The sequence below is a fragment of the Bufo bufo genome, chromosome 4, assembly GCF_905171765.1.
Source record: "Bufo bufo chromosome 4, aBufBuf1.1, whole genome shotgun sequence".
NCBI classification, from domain to species: domain Eukaryota; kingdom Metazoa; phylum Chordata; class Amphibia; order Anura; family Bufonidae; genus Bufo; species Bufo bufo.
In genome coordinates this window covers 134,505,987-134,524,387 of record NC_053392.1, presented here as the reverse complement: position 1 = coordinate 134,524,387, position 18,401 = coordinate 134,505,987, and the positions used below count along the sequence as shown (strand labels likewise).

The window sequence follows — 18,401 nt, the reverse complement described above, 5'->3', positions numbered from 1 at the left end:
AGCCAAAACTCCCTCCTCCGCCAGCCAAAACTCCCTCCTCCGTCAACCAAAACTCCCTCCTCCGTCAACCAAAACTCCCTCCTCTGTCAACCAAAACTCCCTCCTCTGTCAACCAAAACTCCCTCCTCCGTCAACCAAAACTCCCTCCTCCTTCAGCCGTCAGCCAAAAATCCCTCCTCCCTAACTCAAAACTCCCTCGTCCCTCAGACGTCAGTCCTCAGCACAAACTCCATCAGTCGTCAGGGGTCAGACATCAGGTGTCAGCCCTCAGCCTAAACTCCATCAGCCGTAGTAATAGAATGTAAAATATGTTTACAGCAAGCGCTGGCACCACAGACCATTGTCTTCACACATTTTATATATATATATATATATATATATATATATATATATATATTATGGACACTAATACCAGGCACCAGTACTGGATACAAGTTTCCTTGGTGTATAATGGAGGCACGCCGTGTTCAGCTGCTGACATACACGGGCTTCTCTCCAGCACACGTTACATCAGCAGCCGCTAGAGACTGGTTTGCCTACAAGTGAATGAGATTCCTTTCCTAACAGCAGATGGCTCCATAGTTCAGGGGTTTGAGAGCTAGTCTTGTAAACCAGGGGTTGCAAGTTCAGATCTTGCTGGCACCTTCATAATCTTTTTTTTTTTGGTCTGTTAATATTTGTACTATTGCTTGCTTGTACATGAAACCCCAGTTGCATTGATTTGCATCAGGTGTCAGCTGAGGGCTGACACCTGATGTCTGACCGCTGACGGCTGATGGAGTTTATGCTGTGGGCTGACACCTGATGTCTGACCCCTGACGGCTGATGGAGTTTAGGCTGAGGGCTGATGGAGGAGGTATTTTTTGACTGACGTCTGAGGGACGAGGGAGTTTTGGCTGACGGAGGAGGGAGTTTTGGCTGACGGAGGAGGGAGTTTTGGCTGACGGAGGAGGGAGTTTAGTCTGACGGAGGAGGGAGTTTAGTCTGACGGAGGAGGGAGTTTAGTCTGACGGAGGAGGGAGTTTAGTCTGACGGAGGAGGGAGTTTAGTCTGATGGAGGAGGGAGTTTGGTCTGAGGGAGGAAGACTGATGGGAGTTCGGGCTGACGGAGGAGGGAGATTGGTCTGAGGAAGGAGGACTGATGGAGTTTTGCCTGACGGAGGAGGGAGTTTTGCCTGACGAGGAGGGAGTTGTGGATGATGTCTGAGGATGTCGTAATATGTATGCCGTTATGACATCCTCAGACATCATCCACAACTCCCTCCTCCGTCAGTCAAAACTCCATCCACCGTCAGCCCAAACTCCCTCCTACCTCATACGTCAGCCAAAACTCCCTCATCCCTCAGCCTGAACTCCATCAGCCGTCAGACATCAGGTGTCAGCCCTCAGCCTGAACTCCATCAGCTGTCAGGGGTCAGACATCAGGTCTCACCCCACAGCCTAATCTCCATCAGCCATCAGGGGTCAGACTTCAGGTGTCAACCCTCAGCCTAAACTCCATCAGCCGTCAGGGGTCAGATATCAGGTGTCAGCCCTCAGCTGACACCTGATGCAAATCAATGCAACTGGGGTTTCATGTACAAGCAAGCAATAGTACAAATATTAACAGACAAAAAAAAAAAAAAGATTGTGAAGGTGCCAGCGAGATCTGAACTTGCAACCCCTGATTTACAAGACTAGCTCTCTAACCCCTGAACTATGGAGCCATCTGCTGTTAGGAAAGGAATCTCATTCACTTGTAGGCAAACCAGTCTCTAGTGGCTGCTGATGTAATGTTTGCTGGAGAGAAGCCCGTGTATGTCAGCGGCTGAACACGGCGTGCCTCCATTATACACCAAGGAAACTTGTATCCAGTACTGGTGCCTGGTATTAGTGTCCATAATATATATATATATATATGTGTGGAGACAATGGTCTGTGGTGCCAGCGATTGCTGTAAACATACACTGCTCCAAAAACTAAAAGGGAACACTTAACCACCTCAGCCCCCAGTGCTTAAACACCCTGAAAGACCAGGCCACTTTTTACACTTCTGACCTACACTACTTTCACCGTTTATTGCTCGGTCATGCAACTTACCACCCAAATGAATTTTACCTCCTTTTCTTCTCACTAATAGAGCTTTCATTTGGTGGTATTTCATTGCTGCTGACATTTTTACTTTTTTTGTTATTAATCGAAATTTAACGATTTTTTTGCAAAAAAATGACATTTTTCACTTTCAGTTGTAAAATTTTGCAAAAAAAACGAGATCCATATAGAAATTTTGCTCTAAATTTATAGTTCTACATGTCTTTGATAAAAAAAAAATGTTTGGGTAAAAAAAAAATGGTTTGGGTAAAAGTTATAGCGTTTACAAACTATGGTACAAAAATGTGAATTTCCGCTTTTTGAAGCCGCTCTGACTTTCTGAGCACCTGTCATGTTTCCTGAGGTTCTACAATGCCCAGACAGTACAAACACCCCACAAATGACCCCATTTCTGAAAGTACACACCCTAAGGTATTCGCTGATGGGCATAGTGAGTTCATAGAACTTTTTATTTTTTGTCACAAGTTAGCGGAAAATGATGATTTTTTTTTTTTTTTTTTTTTTTTCTTACAAAGTCTCATATTCCACTAACTTGTGACAAAAAATAAAAAGTTCTATGAACTCACTATGCCCATCAGCGAATACCTTGGGGTCTCTTCTTTCCAAAATGGGGTCACTTGTGGGGTAGTTATACTGCCCTGGCATTCTAGGGGCCCAAATGTGTGGTAAGGAGTTTGAAATCAAATTCAGTAAAAAATGACCTGTGAAATCCGAAAGGTGCTCTTTGGAATATGGGCCCCTTTGCCCACCTAGGCTGCAAAAAAGTGTCACACATCTGGTATCTCCGTACTCAGGAGAAGGTGGGGAATGTGTTTTGGGGTGTCATTTTATATATACCCATGCTGGGTGAGAGAAATATCTTGGCAAAAGACAACTTTTCCCATTTTTTTATACAAAGTTGTCATTTGACCAAGATATTTATCTCACCCAGCATGGGTATATGTAAAAAGACACCCCAAAACACATTCCTCAACTTCTCCTGAGTACGGGGATACCAGATGTGTGACGCTTTTTTGCAGCCTAGGTGGGCAAAGGGGCCCATATTCCAAAGAGCACCTTTCGGATTTCACTCCTCATTTTTTCCTGAATTTGATTTCAAACTCCTTACCACACATTTGGGCCCCTAGAATACCAGGGCAGTATAACTACCCCACAAGTGACCCCATTTTGGAAAGAAGACACCCCAAGGTATTCCGTGAGGGGCATGGCGAGTTCCTCGAATTTTTTATTTTTTGTCACAAGTTAGTGGAAAATGATGATTTTTTTTTTTTTTTTTTTTTTTCATACAAAGTCTCATATTCCACAAACTTGTGACAAAAAATAAAAACTTCCATGAACTCACTATGCCCATCAGCGAATACCTTGGGGTCTCTTCTTTCCAAAATGGGGTCACTTGTGGGGTAGTTATACTGCCCTGGCATTCTAGGGGCCCAAATGTGTGGTAAGTAGGTAAATGACCTGTGAAATCCGAAAGGTGCTCTTTGGAATGTGGGCCCCTTTGCCCACCTAGGCTGCAAAAAAGTGTCACACATCTGGTATCTCCGTACTCAGGAGAAGTTGAGGAATGTGTTTTGGGGTGTCTTTTTACATATACCCATGCTGGGTGAGATAAATATCTTGGTCAAATGCCAACTTTGTATAAAAAAATGGGAAAAGTTGTCTTTTGCCAAGATATTTCTCTCACCCAGCATGGGTATATGTAAAATGACACCCCAAAACACATTCCCCAACTTCTCCCGATTACGGAGATACCAGATGTGTGACACTTTTTTGCAGCCTAGGTGGGCAAAGGGGCCCATATTCAAAAGAGCACCTTTCGGATTTCAAAGGTCATTTTTTACAGAATTTGATTTCAAACTCCTTACCACACATTTGGGCCCCTAGAATGCCAGGGCAGTATAACTACCCCACAAGTGACCCCATTTTGGAAAGAAGAGACCCCAAGGTATTCGCTGATGGGCATAGTGAGTTCATGGAACTTTTTATTTTTTGTCACAAGTTAGTGGAATATGAGACTTTGTATGAAAAAAAAAAAAAAAAAAAAAATAAGCATTTTCCACTAACTTGTGACAAAAAATAAAAAATTCTAGGAACTCGCCATGCCCCTCACGGAATACCTTGGGGTGTCTTCTTTCCAAAATGGGGTCACTTGTGGGGTAGTTATACTGCCCTGGCATTTTCCAGGGGCCCTAATGTGTGGTAAGTAGGTAAATGACCTGTGAAATCCTAAAGGTGCTCTTTGGAATATGGGCCCCTTTGCCCACCTAGGCTGCAAAAAAGTGTCACACATGTGGTATCTCCGTATTCAGGAGACGTTGGGGAATGTGTTTTGGGGTGTCATTTTACATATACCCATGCTGGGTGAGAGAAATATCTTGGCAAAAGACAACTTTTCCCATTTTTTTATACAAAGTTGGCATTTGACCAAGATATTTCTCTCACCCAGCATGGGTATATGTAAAATGACACCCCAAAACACATTCCCCAACTTCTCCTGAGTACGGCGATACCAGATGTGTGACACTTTTTTGCAGCCTAGATGCGCAAAGGGGCCCACATTCCTTTTAGGAGGGCATTTTTAGACATTTGGATACCAGACTTCTTCTCACGCTTTGGGGCCCCTAGAATGCCAGGGCAGTATAAATACCCCACATGTGACCCCATTTTGGAAAGAAGACACCCCAAGGTATTCAATGAGGGGCATGGCGAGTTCATAGAAATTTTTTTTTTTTTGGCACAAGTTAGCGGAAATTGATATTTTTTATTTTTTTCTCACAAAGTCTCCCGTTCCGCTAACTTGGGACAAAAATTTCAATCTTTCATGGACTCAATATGCCCCTCACGGAATACCTGGGGGTGTCTTCTTTCCGAAATGGGGTCACATGTGGGGTATTTATACTGCCCTGGCATTCTAGGGGCCCTAAAGCGTGAGAAGAAGTCTGGAATATAAATGTCTAAAAAATTTTACGCATTTGGATTCCGTGAGGGGTATGGGGAGTTCATGTGAGATTTTATTTTTTGACACAAGTTAGTGGAATATGAGACTTTGTAAGAAAAAAAAAAAAAATTCCGCTAACTTGGGCCAAAAAAATATCTGAATGGAGCCTTACAGAGGGGTGATCAATGACAGGGGGGTTGATCAATGACAGGGGGGTTGATCAATGACAGGGGGGTGATCAGGGAGTCTATATGGGGTGATCACCACAGTCATTGATCATGCCCCTGTAAGGCTTCATTCAGACGTCCGGATGCGTTTTGCGGATCCGATCCATCTATCAGTGCATCCGTAAAAATCATGCGGACGTCTGAATGGAGCTTTACAGGGGGGTAATCAATGACAGGGGTGTAATCAATGACAGGGGGGTGATCAGGGAGTCTATATGGGGTGATCACCACAGTCATTGATCACGCCCCTGTAAGGCTTCATTCAGACGTCCGGATGCGTTTTGCGGATCCGATCCATCTATCAGTGCATCCGTAAAAATCATGCGGACGTCTGAATGGAGCTTTACAGGGGGGTAACCAATGACAGGGGGGTGATCAGGGAGTCTATATGGGGTGATCACCACAGTCATTGATCATGCCCCTGTAAGGCTTCATTCAGACGTCCGGATGCGTTTTGCGGATCCGATCCATCTATCAGTGCATCCGTAAAAATCATGCGGACGTCTGAATGGAGCTTTACAGGGGGGTAATCAATGACAGGGGTGTAATCAATGACAGGGGGGTGATCAGGGAGTCTATATGGGGTGATCACCACAGTCATTGATCACGCCCCTGTAAGGCTTCATTCAGACGTCCGGATGCGTTTTGCGGATCCATCTATCAGTGCATCCGTAAAAATCATGCGGACGTCTGAATGGAGCTTTACAGGGGGGTAACCAATGACAGGGGGGTGATCAGGGAGTCTATATGGGGTGATCACCACAGTCATTGATCACGCCCCTGTAAGGCTTCATTCAGACGACCGGATGCGTTTTGCGGATCCGATCCATGTATCAGTGCATCCGTAAAAATCATGCGGACATCTGAATGGAGCTTTACAGGGGGGTGATCAGGGAGTCTATATGGGGTGATCACCACAGTCATTGATCATGCCCCTGTAAGGCTTCATTCAGACGTCCGGATGCGTTTTGCGGATCCGATCCATCTATCAGTGGATCCGTAAAAATCATGCGGACGTCTGAATGGAGCTTTACAGGGGGGTAATCAATGACAGGGGGGTAATCAATGACAGGGGGGTGATCAGGGAGTCTATATGGGGTGATCACCACAGTCATTGATCACGCCCCTGTAAGGCTTCATTCAGACGTCCGGATGCGTTTTGCGGATCCGATCCATCTATCAGTGGATCCGTAAAAATCATGCGGACGTCTGAATGGAGCTTTACAGGGGGTTGATCAATGACAGGGGGGTAATCAATGACAGGGGGGTGATCAGGGAGTTTATATGGGGTGATCAGGGGTGATTAGGGGTGATCAGGGGCTAATAAGGGGTTAATAAGTGACGGGGGGGGGGTGTAGTGTAGTGTAGTGGTGCTTGGTGCTACTTTACTGAGCTACCTGTGTCCTCTGGTGGTCGATCCAAACAAAGGGGACCACCAGAGGACCAGGTAGCAGGTATATTAGACGCTGTTATCAAAACAGCGTCTAATATACCTGTTAGGGGTTAAAAAAAACACATCTCCAGCCTGCCAGCGAACGATCGCCGCTGGCAGGCTGGAGATCAACTCTCTTACCTTCCGTTCCGGAGAGCGCGCGCGCCTGTGTGCGCGCGTTCACAGGAAGTCTCGCGAGATGACGCGTATATGCGTGACTGTGCGCAGGGCTGCCACCTCCGGAACGCGATCCTGCGTTAGGCGGTCCGGAGGTGGTTAAACAACACAATGTAACTCCAAGTCAATCACACTTCTGTGAAATCAAACTGTCCACTTAGGAAGCAACACTGAGTGACAATCAATTTCACATGCTGTTGTGCAAATGGGATAGACAACAGGTGGAAATTATAGGCAATTAGCAAGACACCCCCAATAAAGGAGTGGTTCTGCAGGTGGTGATCACAGACCACTTCTCAGTTCCTATGCTTCCTGGCTGATGTTTTGGTCACTTTTGAATGCTGGCGGTGCTTTCACTCTAGTGGTAGCATGAGACGGAGTCTACAACCCACACAAGTGGCTCAGGTAGTGCAGCTTATCCAGGATGGCACATCAATGCGAGCTGTGGCAAGAAGGTTTGCTGTGTCTGTCATCGTAGTGTCCAGAGCATGGAGGCGCTACCAGGAGACAGGCCAGTACATCAGGAGACGTGGAGGAGGCCGTAGGAGGGCAACAACCCAGCAGCAGGACCGCTACCTCCGCCTTTGTGCAAGGAGGAACAGGAGGAGCACTGCCAGAGCCCTGCAAAATGACCTCCAGCAGGCCACAAATGTGCATGTGTCTGCTCAAACGGTCAGAAACAGACTCCATGAGGGTCCGACGTCCACAGGTAGGGGTTGTGCTTACAGCCCAACACCGTGCAGGACGTTTGGCATTTGCCACAGAACACCAAGATTGGCAAATTCGCCACTGGCGCCCTGTGCTCTTCACAGATGAAAGCAGGTTCTAACTGAGCACATGTGACAGACGTGAAAAAGTCTGGAGACACTGTGGAGAACGTTCTGCTGCCTGCAACATCCTCCAGCATGACCGGTTTGGCATTGGGTCAGTAATGGTGTGGGGTGGCATTTCTTTGGAGGGCCGCACAGCCCTCCATGTGCTCGCCAGAGGTAGCCTGACTGCCATTAGGTACCGAGATGAGATCCTCAGACTCCTTGTGAGACCATATGCTGGTGCGGTTGGCCCTGGGTTCCTACTAATGCAAGACAATGCTAGACCTCATGTGGCTGGAGTGTGTCAGCAGTTCCTGCCAGACAAAGGCATTGATGCTATGGACTGGCCCGCCCGTTCCCCAGACCTGAATCCAATTGAGCACATCTGGGACATCATGTCTCGCTCTATCCACCAACGTCACGTTGCACCACAGACTGTCCAGGAGTTGGCAGATGCTTTAGTCCAGGTCTGGGAGGAGATCCCTCAGGAGACCGTCCGCCACCTCATCAGGAGCATGCACAGGCGTTGTAGGGAGGTCATACAGGCACGTGGAGGCCACACACACTACTGAGCCTCATTTTGACTTGTTTTAAGGACATTACATCAAAGTTGGATCAGCCTGTAGTGTGTTTTTCCACTATAATTTTGAGTGTGACTCCAAATCCAGACCTCCATGGGTTGAAAAATTTGATTTCCATTTTTTTTATTTTTGTGTGATTTTGTTGTCAGCACATTCAACTATGTAAAGAACAAAGTATTTCAGAAGAATATTTAATTAACTCAGATCTAGGATGTGGTATTTTTGTGTTCCCTTTATTTTTTTGAGCAGTGTATTTTACATTCTATTACTACGGCTGATGGAGTTTAGGCTGAGGGCTGACACCTGATGTCTGACCCCTGACGGCTGATGGAGTTTGTGCTGAGGGCTGATGGAGGAGGTATTTTTTGACTGACGTCTGAGGGACGAGGGAGTTTTGAGTTAGGGAGGAGGGATTTTTGGCTGACGTCTGAAGGGGGAGTTTTGGTTGACGGAGGAGGGAGTTTTGGCTGATGGAGGAGGGAGTTTAGCCTGAAGGAGGAGGGAGTTTGGTCTGAGGGAGAAGTACTGATGGAGTTTTGCCTGATGGAGGAGGGAGTTTTGGCTGACGTTTGAGGTAGGAGGGAGTTTTGGCTGACGGAAGAGGGAGTTTGGTCTGAGGAAGGAGGACTGATGGAGTTTTGCCTGACGGAGGAGGGAGTTTTTCCTGACGGAGGAGGGAGTTGTGGATGATGTCTGAGGATGTCCTAATATGTATGCCGTATAATGGCATACATATTAGGACATCCTCAGACATCATCCACAACTCCCTCCTCCGTCAGGCAAAACTCCCTCCTCCATCAGGCAAAACTCCATCAGTCCTCATTCCTCAGACCAAACTCCCTCCACCATCAGCCCGAACTCCATCAGTCCTTCTCCGTCAGCCAAAACTCCCTCCTCCGTCAGCCAAAACTCCCTCCTCCGTCAGCCAAAACTCCCTCCTCCGTCAGCCAAAACTCCCTCCTCCATCAGCCAAAACTCCCTCCTCCGTCAGCCAAAACTCCCTCCTCCGTCAGCCAAAACTCCCTCCTCCGTCAGCCAAAACTCCCTCCACCGTCAGCCAAAACTCCCTCCTACTTCAGACATCAGCCAAAACTCCCTCCTCCGTCAGGCAAAACTCCATCAGTCCTCCTCCCTCAGACCAAACTCCCTCCTCCGTCAGGCTAAACTCCCTCCTCCATCAGCCAAAACTCCCTCCTCCGTCAACCAAAACTCCCTCCTCCGTCAACCAAAACTCCCTCCTTCGTCAACCAAAACTCCCTCCTCCGTCAACCAAAACTCCCTCCTCCGTCAACCAAAACTCCCTCCTCCTTCAGACGTCAGCCAAAAATCCCTCCTCCCTAACTCAAAACTCCATCGTCCCTCAGACGTCAGTCAAAAAATACCTCCTCCATCAGTAGCACAAACTCCATCAGCCGTCAGGGGTCAGACATCAGGTGTCAGCCCTCAGCCTAAACTCCATCAGCCATCAGGTGTCAGCCCTCAGCCTAAACTCCATCAGCTGTCAGGGGTCAGACATCAGGTGTCAGCCCTCAGCCTAAACTCCATCAGCCGTCTGGGGTCAGTCATCAGGTGTCAGCCCACAGCCCAAACTCCATCAGCCGTCAGGGGTCAGACATCAGGTGTCTACAACACTATCTCATGAGGAATCACTATCTTCTTTAAAAGCAGAGAAATTCAAATTTAGAAAATTGCAAATTTTTCCAATGTCTATCCAAGGCGGATCCTGTCTTGTTTCGCATGGACAGAGTGCACAGAGCGCTGGTGAGACTAAGAAACTCAGATCTCCCGTGGGATGTTACACTCAGGTTGCACTAATCTGTGGCAAGGGATCAAATACAGGGAGCTGTCAGAAATTTCTCCACCTTGAAGTCTAAACAATGGGTTAATCAGGTCTTCAGTATACAGACTAGGCCAGGACAAAATACTTCTAAGAGCTCATGCACACATCTGTTGATGATTGAAGATCTGCAAAACATGTGTAACACCTCAGAGTTGTGTTACTACACGCCTCTACCCCGCTACTATCTTCTAAGAGCTTTATACTGTCATCTGATGTGATTTTGCTTATGTCTTTCACAAATTTGCATCTAAAACCATGTTAAAAACAATTGTTCATGTAATTTTCCTGGTTACCAGTAGGTGGCAGCAACTCTTTGGCAAGGTACTAGTTACAGTTTAGTGTATCTGAGCTGGAATGGTTTATTCCAGCTTAGCTCCCCCTCTGTGGAGAGAGCGGGCTGTTCCCACATCCTGCAGCATGGGTGGAGAAGGAAGTTAGAGTCAGTGTAGCCCACCCCCTGCTAGGGGTAGGGTGTGTGTGAGGAGTCCCCCTGCATAGCGAAGACAGCAAGGACCGAGTCTCGGCTTAGACTTGGTCATATACCCAGTCTGAGCACCCTCAGCTCAGCTGGATGAAGAGAAGCAGAAACTACAAACAACCTCCAGAGTTCCAGGAAGAAAGCATCCCCTGAGAATCCATCTGTCAGTTAAGTCCAGAGACCTAGGAAAAGCCATTCCTCCTCAGCTAGTCTGTCCCCATACAGCAGAAGTTAAAGAAAAGTGAAGAAGATTAATTCCTGTCACAATTACAGCGCTACTAAGCAGACGACTTATCCTGCAAGCTCCAAATTTAGAGCAGAGGTATTCATTCCTGCCAATCATTGGCGAAACCTGCTGGGACCAGAGACCAAAGCTGTATACTGCTTGGATGAAAGTTACCTCAAGTAAAGAAACGTTTGAACTTCATCTAAAGGTCTGGACATCAATTATTCTGCCAAGTTCCTCTATTACTCCTACTATCACTATACTCAAATTTATTGCAAGTGAGCCAGGACCCAGGAGTCCAGTCATACCCAGGTAGGAGACACCATGACCCAACTACCACCAAACTATAGAGACATTATTGGCCATTACACCACTCTGGCATTCCTAGTCTGGGACGTGCATTATAACACCTTGGAAGGGGCATGGGGTAGTACCCTGCGCATGCTGCAATTGGCGTCACGACAAATACAGAACTTTTACAGCACGTATCTTGGCCATTGCACATGGATACCGGCCGTGTGCATTCCACTATTTGCAGAACGGCCAGTCCCTAATAGAACAGTCCTATCCTTGTAGAACATATTCTATTTTTTGTGAAATGGCCATGCAGACACGGAATGCACACATCCGTCATTTCCGTATTTTTTTTTGCAGCCCCATTGAAGTGAATGGTTCCGCAAATGGGCAAAGAAAATGGAACAGACACAGAACAAAAAAAAATTTGTGTGCATGAGCCCTAAAGCCTCATGCAGACGTCCGTTGAACACAGTCCGTGAGATACCAGACTGGCATTGCAGGAGCGTACGGCGAAACGCTCCAGGCCCCCATGGCTTGTTCGCTCTCTGTTACACAGAACTAATCCCCCACATTGTACTTTATTGTAATCATTTGTTTCAAGTAAAACCTACCCTTTCCGAATACTTATCTGCTATGATCACAGTAATCCCTAAGCAAAAGAGGAATCAACTGGTGCCCACTAATGGCCCCTTTACACTGCCTGATCATTGGGAAGATGATCGCTAACAAGCGTTTATAGGCTCTCGCTCGCGTTAGCTATGTGTAAGGGTAACACCGTTTACCTGATGAACAAGCGAAACGCTTGTTCATCGTGTAATAAGATCATTTGTGCGGATACCTTAATCATCATTTGCAGTTAGCAGATCGTGCTGTCTAAACAGCCTCTGCTGCTGGCAAACAATGATTCTATATGGGGATGAGTGACAGCATTAGCAATCATTCCTTCCATACTGTGGAGGAGATCATTGTATGTAAATGCCAGGAAGCAACACTTCTTTCCTAACATTTGTCTGCTCAATTGAGTAGTGTAAAGTGGCCTTTATTATAGGCCAATTTCTCTTCTTAAGGGTCCATTCACACATCCGTGTGTGTTTTGCGGATCCACGTATCCGCGTATCCGCAAAACACGGACACTGGCAATATGTCTTCCGCATTTTGCGGACCGCACATCGCCGGCACTATAATAGATTATGCCTAATCTTGTCGGCAATTGCGGACAAGAATAGGACATGTTCTATTTTTTTCGGGAACGGAAATGCGAAGTGCGGGTCCGCATTTCCGGATCCGGGCAGCACATCATGCGGCCCCATAGAAATGAATGGGTCCGCAATTCCGTTGAGCAAAATGCGGAACAGAATTGCGGATGTGTGAATGGACCCTTATCTGGATAATAACCTTTTCTCCTCCATCCTGGCTTGCAGATTAAATAGGATCCTGGGAAGAGGCCATCGGCAACATTGGTAACATTTTGAACGTCTTTCAAATTGCAAATATATCATCCACCCCACTGACCTTCTTGACCTTAGATATACAGAAGGTGTTTGATACTATGTCATGGGAATACCTATTCCAAGTCCTTTCTAAAGTGGGTTTCAGGGGACCCTTCCTTTCAGGCTGTCCAAACACTTTTTCTCTAACCTAGAATATTATCCAACATTACCTTTGACCAATTTTCCACCTATCCACATCCAACATGACACGCACCAGAGATGTCCTTTGTCACCAGCTGTATTTGCTCTAGCGATTGAGCCTCTGGCAATTAAAATCCACAGTGATCCTGACATCTTATATTTAGGTTTTATTACTCTTATTTTTTTACAGATTGTTTCTATCAGGTCTTGAACCCAGGATCTACTATATGGGAGGCAGATGCAGTACCAGTTACACCACAGTCTTAACTGTACTCAATGCAAGGATGTTCTCTGACTAAAAATCTGAGTAGTATTCTGCCCATGCCTAAAAATAGCTCATTACCGATTTCTAATTACATTATGTTTAATTACCCATTCACACACAAATGCACATTCAGAATTCTACTGGTTACCAAACAGCAATGTATTCAAGATCCTGAGACTGCTTACCGTCTTTTCTGGAGACTTGAAGATTTCTCTTGCCTCCTCTTGTGAACACGTCTCCTCATAGCATTCTCGCTCTAGATTTCCAGGAAGTATTTCTTCCAGAAAATGATTAGCTCTTTTCCGTAGCACATGATGAGCTCTCTCTCTTCCAATAAAAACTAAAGAAAGCAATGCAAGAATTCATTTTGACATGCTTCTGATGATGGAAATTTATGTAGAAATCAGCAAAGTGACCAGATATTTGTGTCCTCAGGCATACTCAAAGTTGAAGATTTCCAGACCATAAAGGCATTAAATAATGTGATTGAATTAATGCAATCTAGCCACTGGGCGTATGAACACATTGGACAGTTTCTTTGCCCCAAACAAAAACCATTCAGTCCTGTTTTGAGAACATGAAATTTAATATTTCAAAGAATTCTGAGCTGTATTGTATTATTGTTGGTAAGGATGATTTTCCCCCCAAACCGTGACCATGGCCAGGATATCCTTATTACCGAGGTAATGAGAATATAATTTAACATACACTATAATTAAAGTGATGTTAGATAACATGTGCATAAACAGGCAGATCTTTTACAAAATGGTATAGGTTTCTTTGGGTCACATATATAAAGAAATATTCTCTCATACAAACAATGTTTCTAGGGAGGAATAAGGGTATGTTCACACATCTAAAAGCTGCTTTGTATTTCTGGAGCAGAAAGCTAAGGCTGACACTCAGATTTTAGCTGTAGTTTGACTTTGGATTTGCTTCTATAAGTGCACATCTATATGAGGATCAGACCTATGGTCATTCAATAGGGGATAATCTGGTTGCAGAAACCTAATTTGCCACACAAGTTTGGCTGAAAAAAAACAACACAAGATGATCAGACATACTGAGGAGGGAATGGAGTAGCAGTAAAAGTGCCCAGGCTGCACTGCTTAGCTAAGAGTGGGACTTAGTAGTGCAGCAGGGCTCCCAGACATAACTTTGCTTGAGGCCCCACAAATCCTCCCCTGCATATCCAATATGTTGACCCTTAGATTAGCTCCATGAATATGGTGTTGATGGACTATGTCACAACTTTCATATGCCTCACTCTGAAAACAGAAACATAGGGTGGTACAGTAAAAGCCCTATGGCCCTCTATAGTAGCTCTATTACAACTATATATGTGCAAAACAATTACATAATATACAGTCAGGTCCATAAATATTGGGACATCGACACAATTCTAACATTTTTGGCCCTATACACCACAATGGATTTGAAATGAAACAAACAAGATGTGCTTTAACTGAAGACTGTCAGCTTTAATTTGAGGGTATTTACATCCAAATCAGGTGAACTGTGTAAGAATTACAACATTTTGTATATGTGCCTCCCACTTGTTAAGGAAGCAAAAGTAATGGGACAATTGGCTTATCAGCTGTTCCATGGCCAGGTGTGTGTTATTCCCTTATTATCCCAATTACAATGAGCAGATAAAAGGTCCAGAGTTCATTTCAAGGTGTGCTATTTGCATTTGGAATCTGTTGCTGTCAACTCTCAAGATGAGATCCAAAAAGCTGTCACCATCAGTGAAGCAAGCCATCATTAGGCTGAAAAAACAAAACAAACCCATCAGATAGATAGCAAAAAATATCTTGGGAACATTCTTAAAAAGAAGGAACTTAGCAACACCCAAAGACCCGGAAGGCCACGGAAAACAACTGTGGTGGATGACCGAAGAATTCTTTCCCTGGTGAAGAAAACACCCTTCACAACAGTTGGCCAGATTAAGAACACTCTCCAGGAGGTAGGTGCATGTGTGTCAAAGTCAACAATCAAGAGAAGACTTCACCAGAGTGAATACAGAGGTTTTACCACAAGATGTAAACCATTGGTGAGCCTCAAAAACAGAAAGGCCAGATTAGAGTTTGCCAAACGACATCTAAAAAAGCCTTCACAGTTCTGGAACAACATCCTATGGACAGATGAGACCAAGATCAACTTGTACCAGAGTGATGGGAAGAGAAGAGTATGGAGAAGGAAAGGAACTGCTCATGATCCTAAGCATACCACCTCATCAGTGAAGCATGGTGGTGGTAGTATCATGGCGTGGGCATGTATGGCTGCCAATGGAACTGGTTCTCTTGTATTTATTAATGATATGACTGCTGACAAAAACAGCAGGATGAATTCTGAAGTGTTTCGGGCAATATTATCTGCTCATATTTAGCCAAATGCTTCAGAACTTATTGGACGGCGCTTCACAGTGCAGATGGACAATGACCCAAAGAATACTGCAAAAGCAACCAAAGAGTTTTTTAAGGGAAAGAAGTGGAATGTTATGCAATGGCCAAGTCAATCACCTGACCTGAATCTGATTGAGCATGCATTTCACTTGCTGAAGACAAAACTGAAGGGAAAATGCCCCAAGAACAAGCAGGAACTGAAGACAGTTGCAGTAGAGGCATGGCAGAGCATCACCAGGGATGAAACCTGGTGATGTCTATGCGTTCCAGACTTCAGGCTGTAATTGACTGCAAAGGATTTGCAACCAAGTATTAAAAAGTGAAAGTTTGATTTATGATTATTATTCTGTCCCATTACTTTTGGTCCCTTAACAAGTGGGAGGCATATATGCAAACTGTTGTAATTCCTACACTGTTCACCTGATTTGGATGTAATGTACCCTCAAATTAAAGCTTACAGTCTTCAGTTAAAGCACATCTTTTTTGTTTCATTTCAAATCCATTTTGGTGGTGTATAGATTCAAAAATGTTAGAATTGTGTCGATGTCCCAATATTTATGGACCTGACTGTAGAGATGTGCATGAGCCCTAAAGATAATTTTGCGCACTTCATTTTTGGTAAGAGCAGGTGTGACTTCTGTCCATCCATTCAGGGCCGTCTTTAACACGGGGCAAAAGGGGCAGCTGCCCCGGGCCCAGTTGCTCCTGGGGGGCCCAAGGCAGCTGCCTCTTGAGCCCTGCTGGCCAGTGGTGTAGCATGGGGGGGGCGTTGCCCCGGGCGCAAAATTCCAGGGGGCGCTAGCAGGGCCGCACCGCCAAGTAGGCAAAGTGAGGCGATGGCCCCAGGCGGCGCGGCCCTGGTGACAAGTGGGGGGCGGCGGCAGGGCACAGGGAGATGAAGTCATCTGTATCGCCGTCCTCAGGACAGCGATACAAATAGATTTGCTGCGGCAGGGCAGGGGAGGGAGAGGCATCTCCCTTCCCCGTTCCTCTGATAGGCTGCAGGCCTAGTGCCTGCAGCCTATCAGAAGCCGGTGCAGGAGGCACAATGACATCATCACACCGCCTGAGCCATACAGTGTGGGACACAGGCCAAAAGAGGCCTGCATCGCATCGCTGCCAGCCTGATGGAGTTAAGTATACAGTAAGGCTGGGTTCATATGGGAGTTGCGGGAAAAGATGCGGGTGCGTTGCGGAAACATGTGCGATTTTCCCCCGAGAGTGCAAAGCGTTTTTATGCGTTTTGCACGCGCGTGAGAAAAATCGGCATGTTTGGTACCCAGACCCAAACCTGGACTTCTTCACAGAAGTTCGGGTTTGGGTTCAGTATTCTGTAAATTTTATTATTTTCCCTTATAACATGGTTATAAGGGAAAATTATAGCATTCTTTAATACAGAATGCTTAGTAGAAGGTCGATTGAGCTCATCACATGGTCCATCACCATGGTGATGGATCATGTGATGTATCATGTGATGAGCACAGTGATGTCACCACAGGTCCTTTGACAGGACCTAAGAAAGAACAGGAGACCGGCAGCTACACAATCAAATGGAGGAGGTGAGTTACTAAGCATTCTGTATTAAAGAATGCTATTATTTTCCCTTATAACCATGTTATAAGGGAAAATAATACTGTGAATAGACTTTCATCCTAGCAACCATGTGTGAAAATCGCGCCGCATCCGCACTTGCTTGCGGATGCTTGCGATTTTCACTCAGCCCCATTCACTTCTTTGGGGCCTGCGTTGCGTGAAAAACGTACAATATAGAGCATGCTGCGATTTTCACGTAACGCACAAGTGATGGGTGAAAATCATTGTTCATGTGCACAGCCCCATAGAAATGAATGGGTCCGGATTCAGTGCTGGTGCAATGCGTTCACCTCACGCATTTCACCCGCGCGGAAAACTCTCCCGTGTGAAAGGGGCCTAAGTGTTTATTTTTTTATATGGTACTACTTACAGGCACATAATTGGGTGGCATCAATGGGGACATTTGGTACTGGTACATGATTGGGAGGCATCTATGGGGGCTCCGGTTACTGGCACATGATTGGGGGGCATCTATGGGGGCACTTGTTACTGGCACATGATTGAGGGTATCTATGGGGGCACTTGTTATTGGCACATGATTGGGGGGCATCTATGGAGGTACTTGTTACTGGCACATTATTGAGGGGCATCTATGGGGGCACTTGTTACTGGCACATCTTTGGGGGGCATCTATGGGGGCACTTGTTACTGGCACATGATTGGGGGGCATCTATGGGGGCACTTGTTACTGGCACATTATTGGGGGGCACTGTGGGGGCATCTATGGGGGCTCTACTTACTGGCACATTATTGGTGGCACTTTTTACTGGCACATTATTGGGTGGCACTATGGGGACATCTACTGAGACCACAAAGAAGGGTTATTTTATATGGGGGAAGGGGCGAGAGGAACACTATGGGGGCTTCTACTGAGGTCACAAAGAAGGGGTATTTTATATGGGGGGCTCTGTATAAGGGCATTTTATACTGGGGCACATTATGGTGGGTACTATGGGGAAGGGGAGAGAGGAGTACTATGGGCTCATCTATGGGGACACTAAGAAGGGGTATTTTATACTTGCAAATTATGGGGGACACAGGGCATCTACTGTGATACTATATATGGGGCATTTTTACTGGTACATTATGGAGGGAACTAGTAATAAGGGGGAGAGGAGCACTATGGAGACATCTACTGGGGACACTATATAGGGGTATTTTATACTGGCACATTATGGGGGCACTATGGGGACATTAGCTCAACTGAGGGCATTAAAAGGGGGTCTTTTTTGCACTGGCACATTATAAGGATAATTATTACTACTGGGGGCATTATGATGGGCTTTATTACTACTAGTGGTCTATGGGGAACATGATTACTAGTATGGGCACTATGGGAGCATTATTACTTCTGGGGCACAGTGGGGACATGATGGGGGCACTGTAGGATCACTATTACTACCATGTG

The 18,401-nt window shown here is 45.8% G+C and overlaps 1 protein-coding gene across 2 annotated transcripts in view; it reads right to left on the bottom strand.

Moving 5' to 3' along the window:
* LOC120997714 (coagulation factor VII-like) overlaps nucleotides 1–18,401 on the bottom strand; it is a 100,946-nt gene that overhangs the window by 65,723 nt on the left and 16,822 nt on the right. For both annotated transcript variants that reach the window (XM_040427951.1, XM_040427952.1), the window contains exon 3: nucleotides 13,181–13,335. In XM_040427951.1, the coding sequence (XP_040283885.1) occupies nucleotides 13,181–13,335 (155 nt within the window). The remainder of the gene's footprint in view (nucleotides 1–13,180; nucleotides 13,336–18,401) is intronic.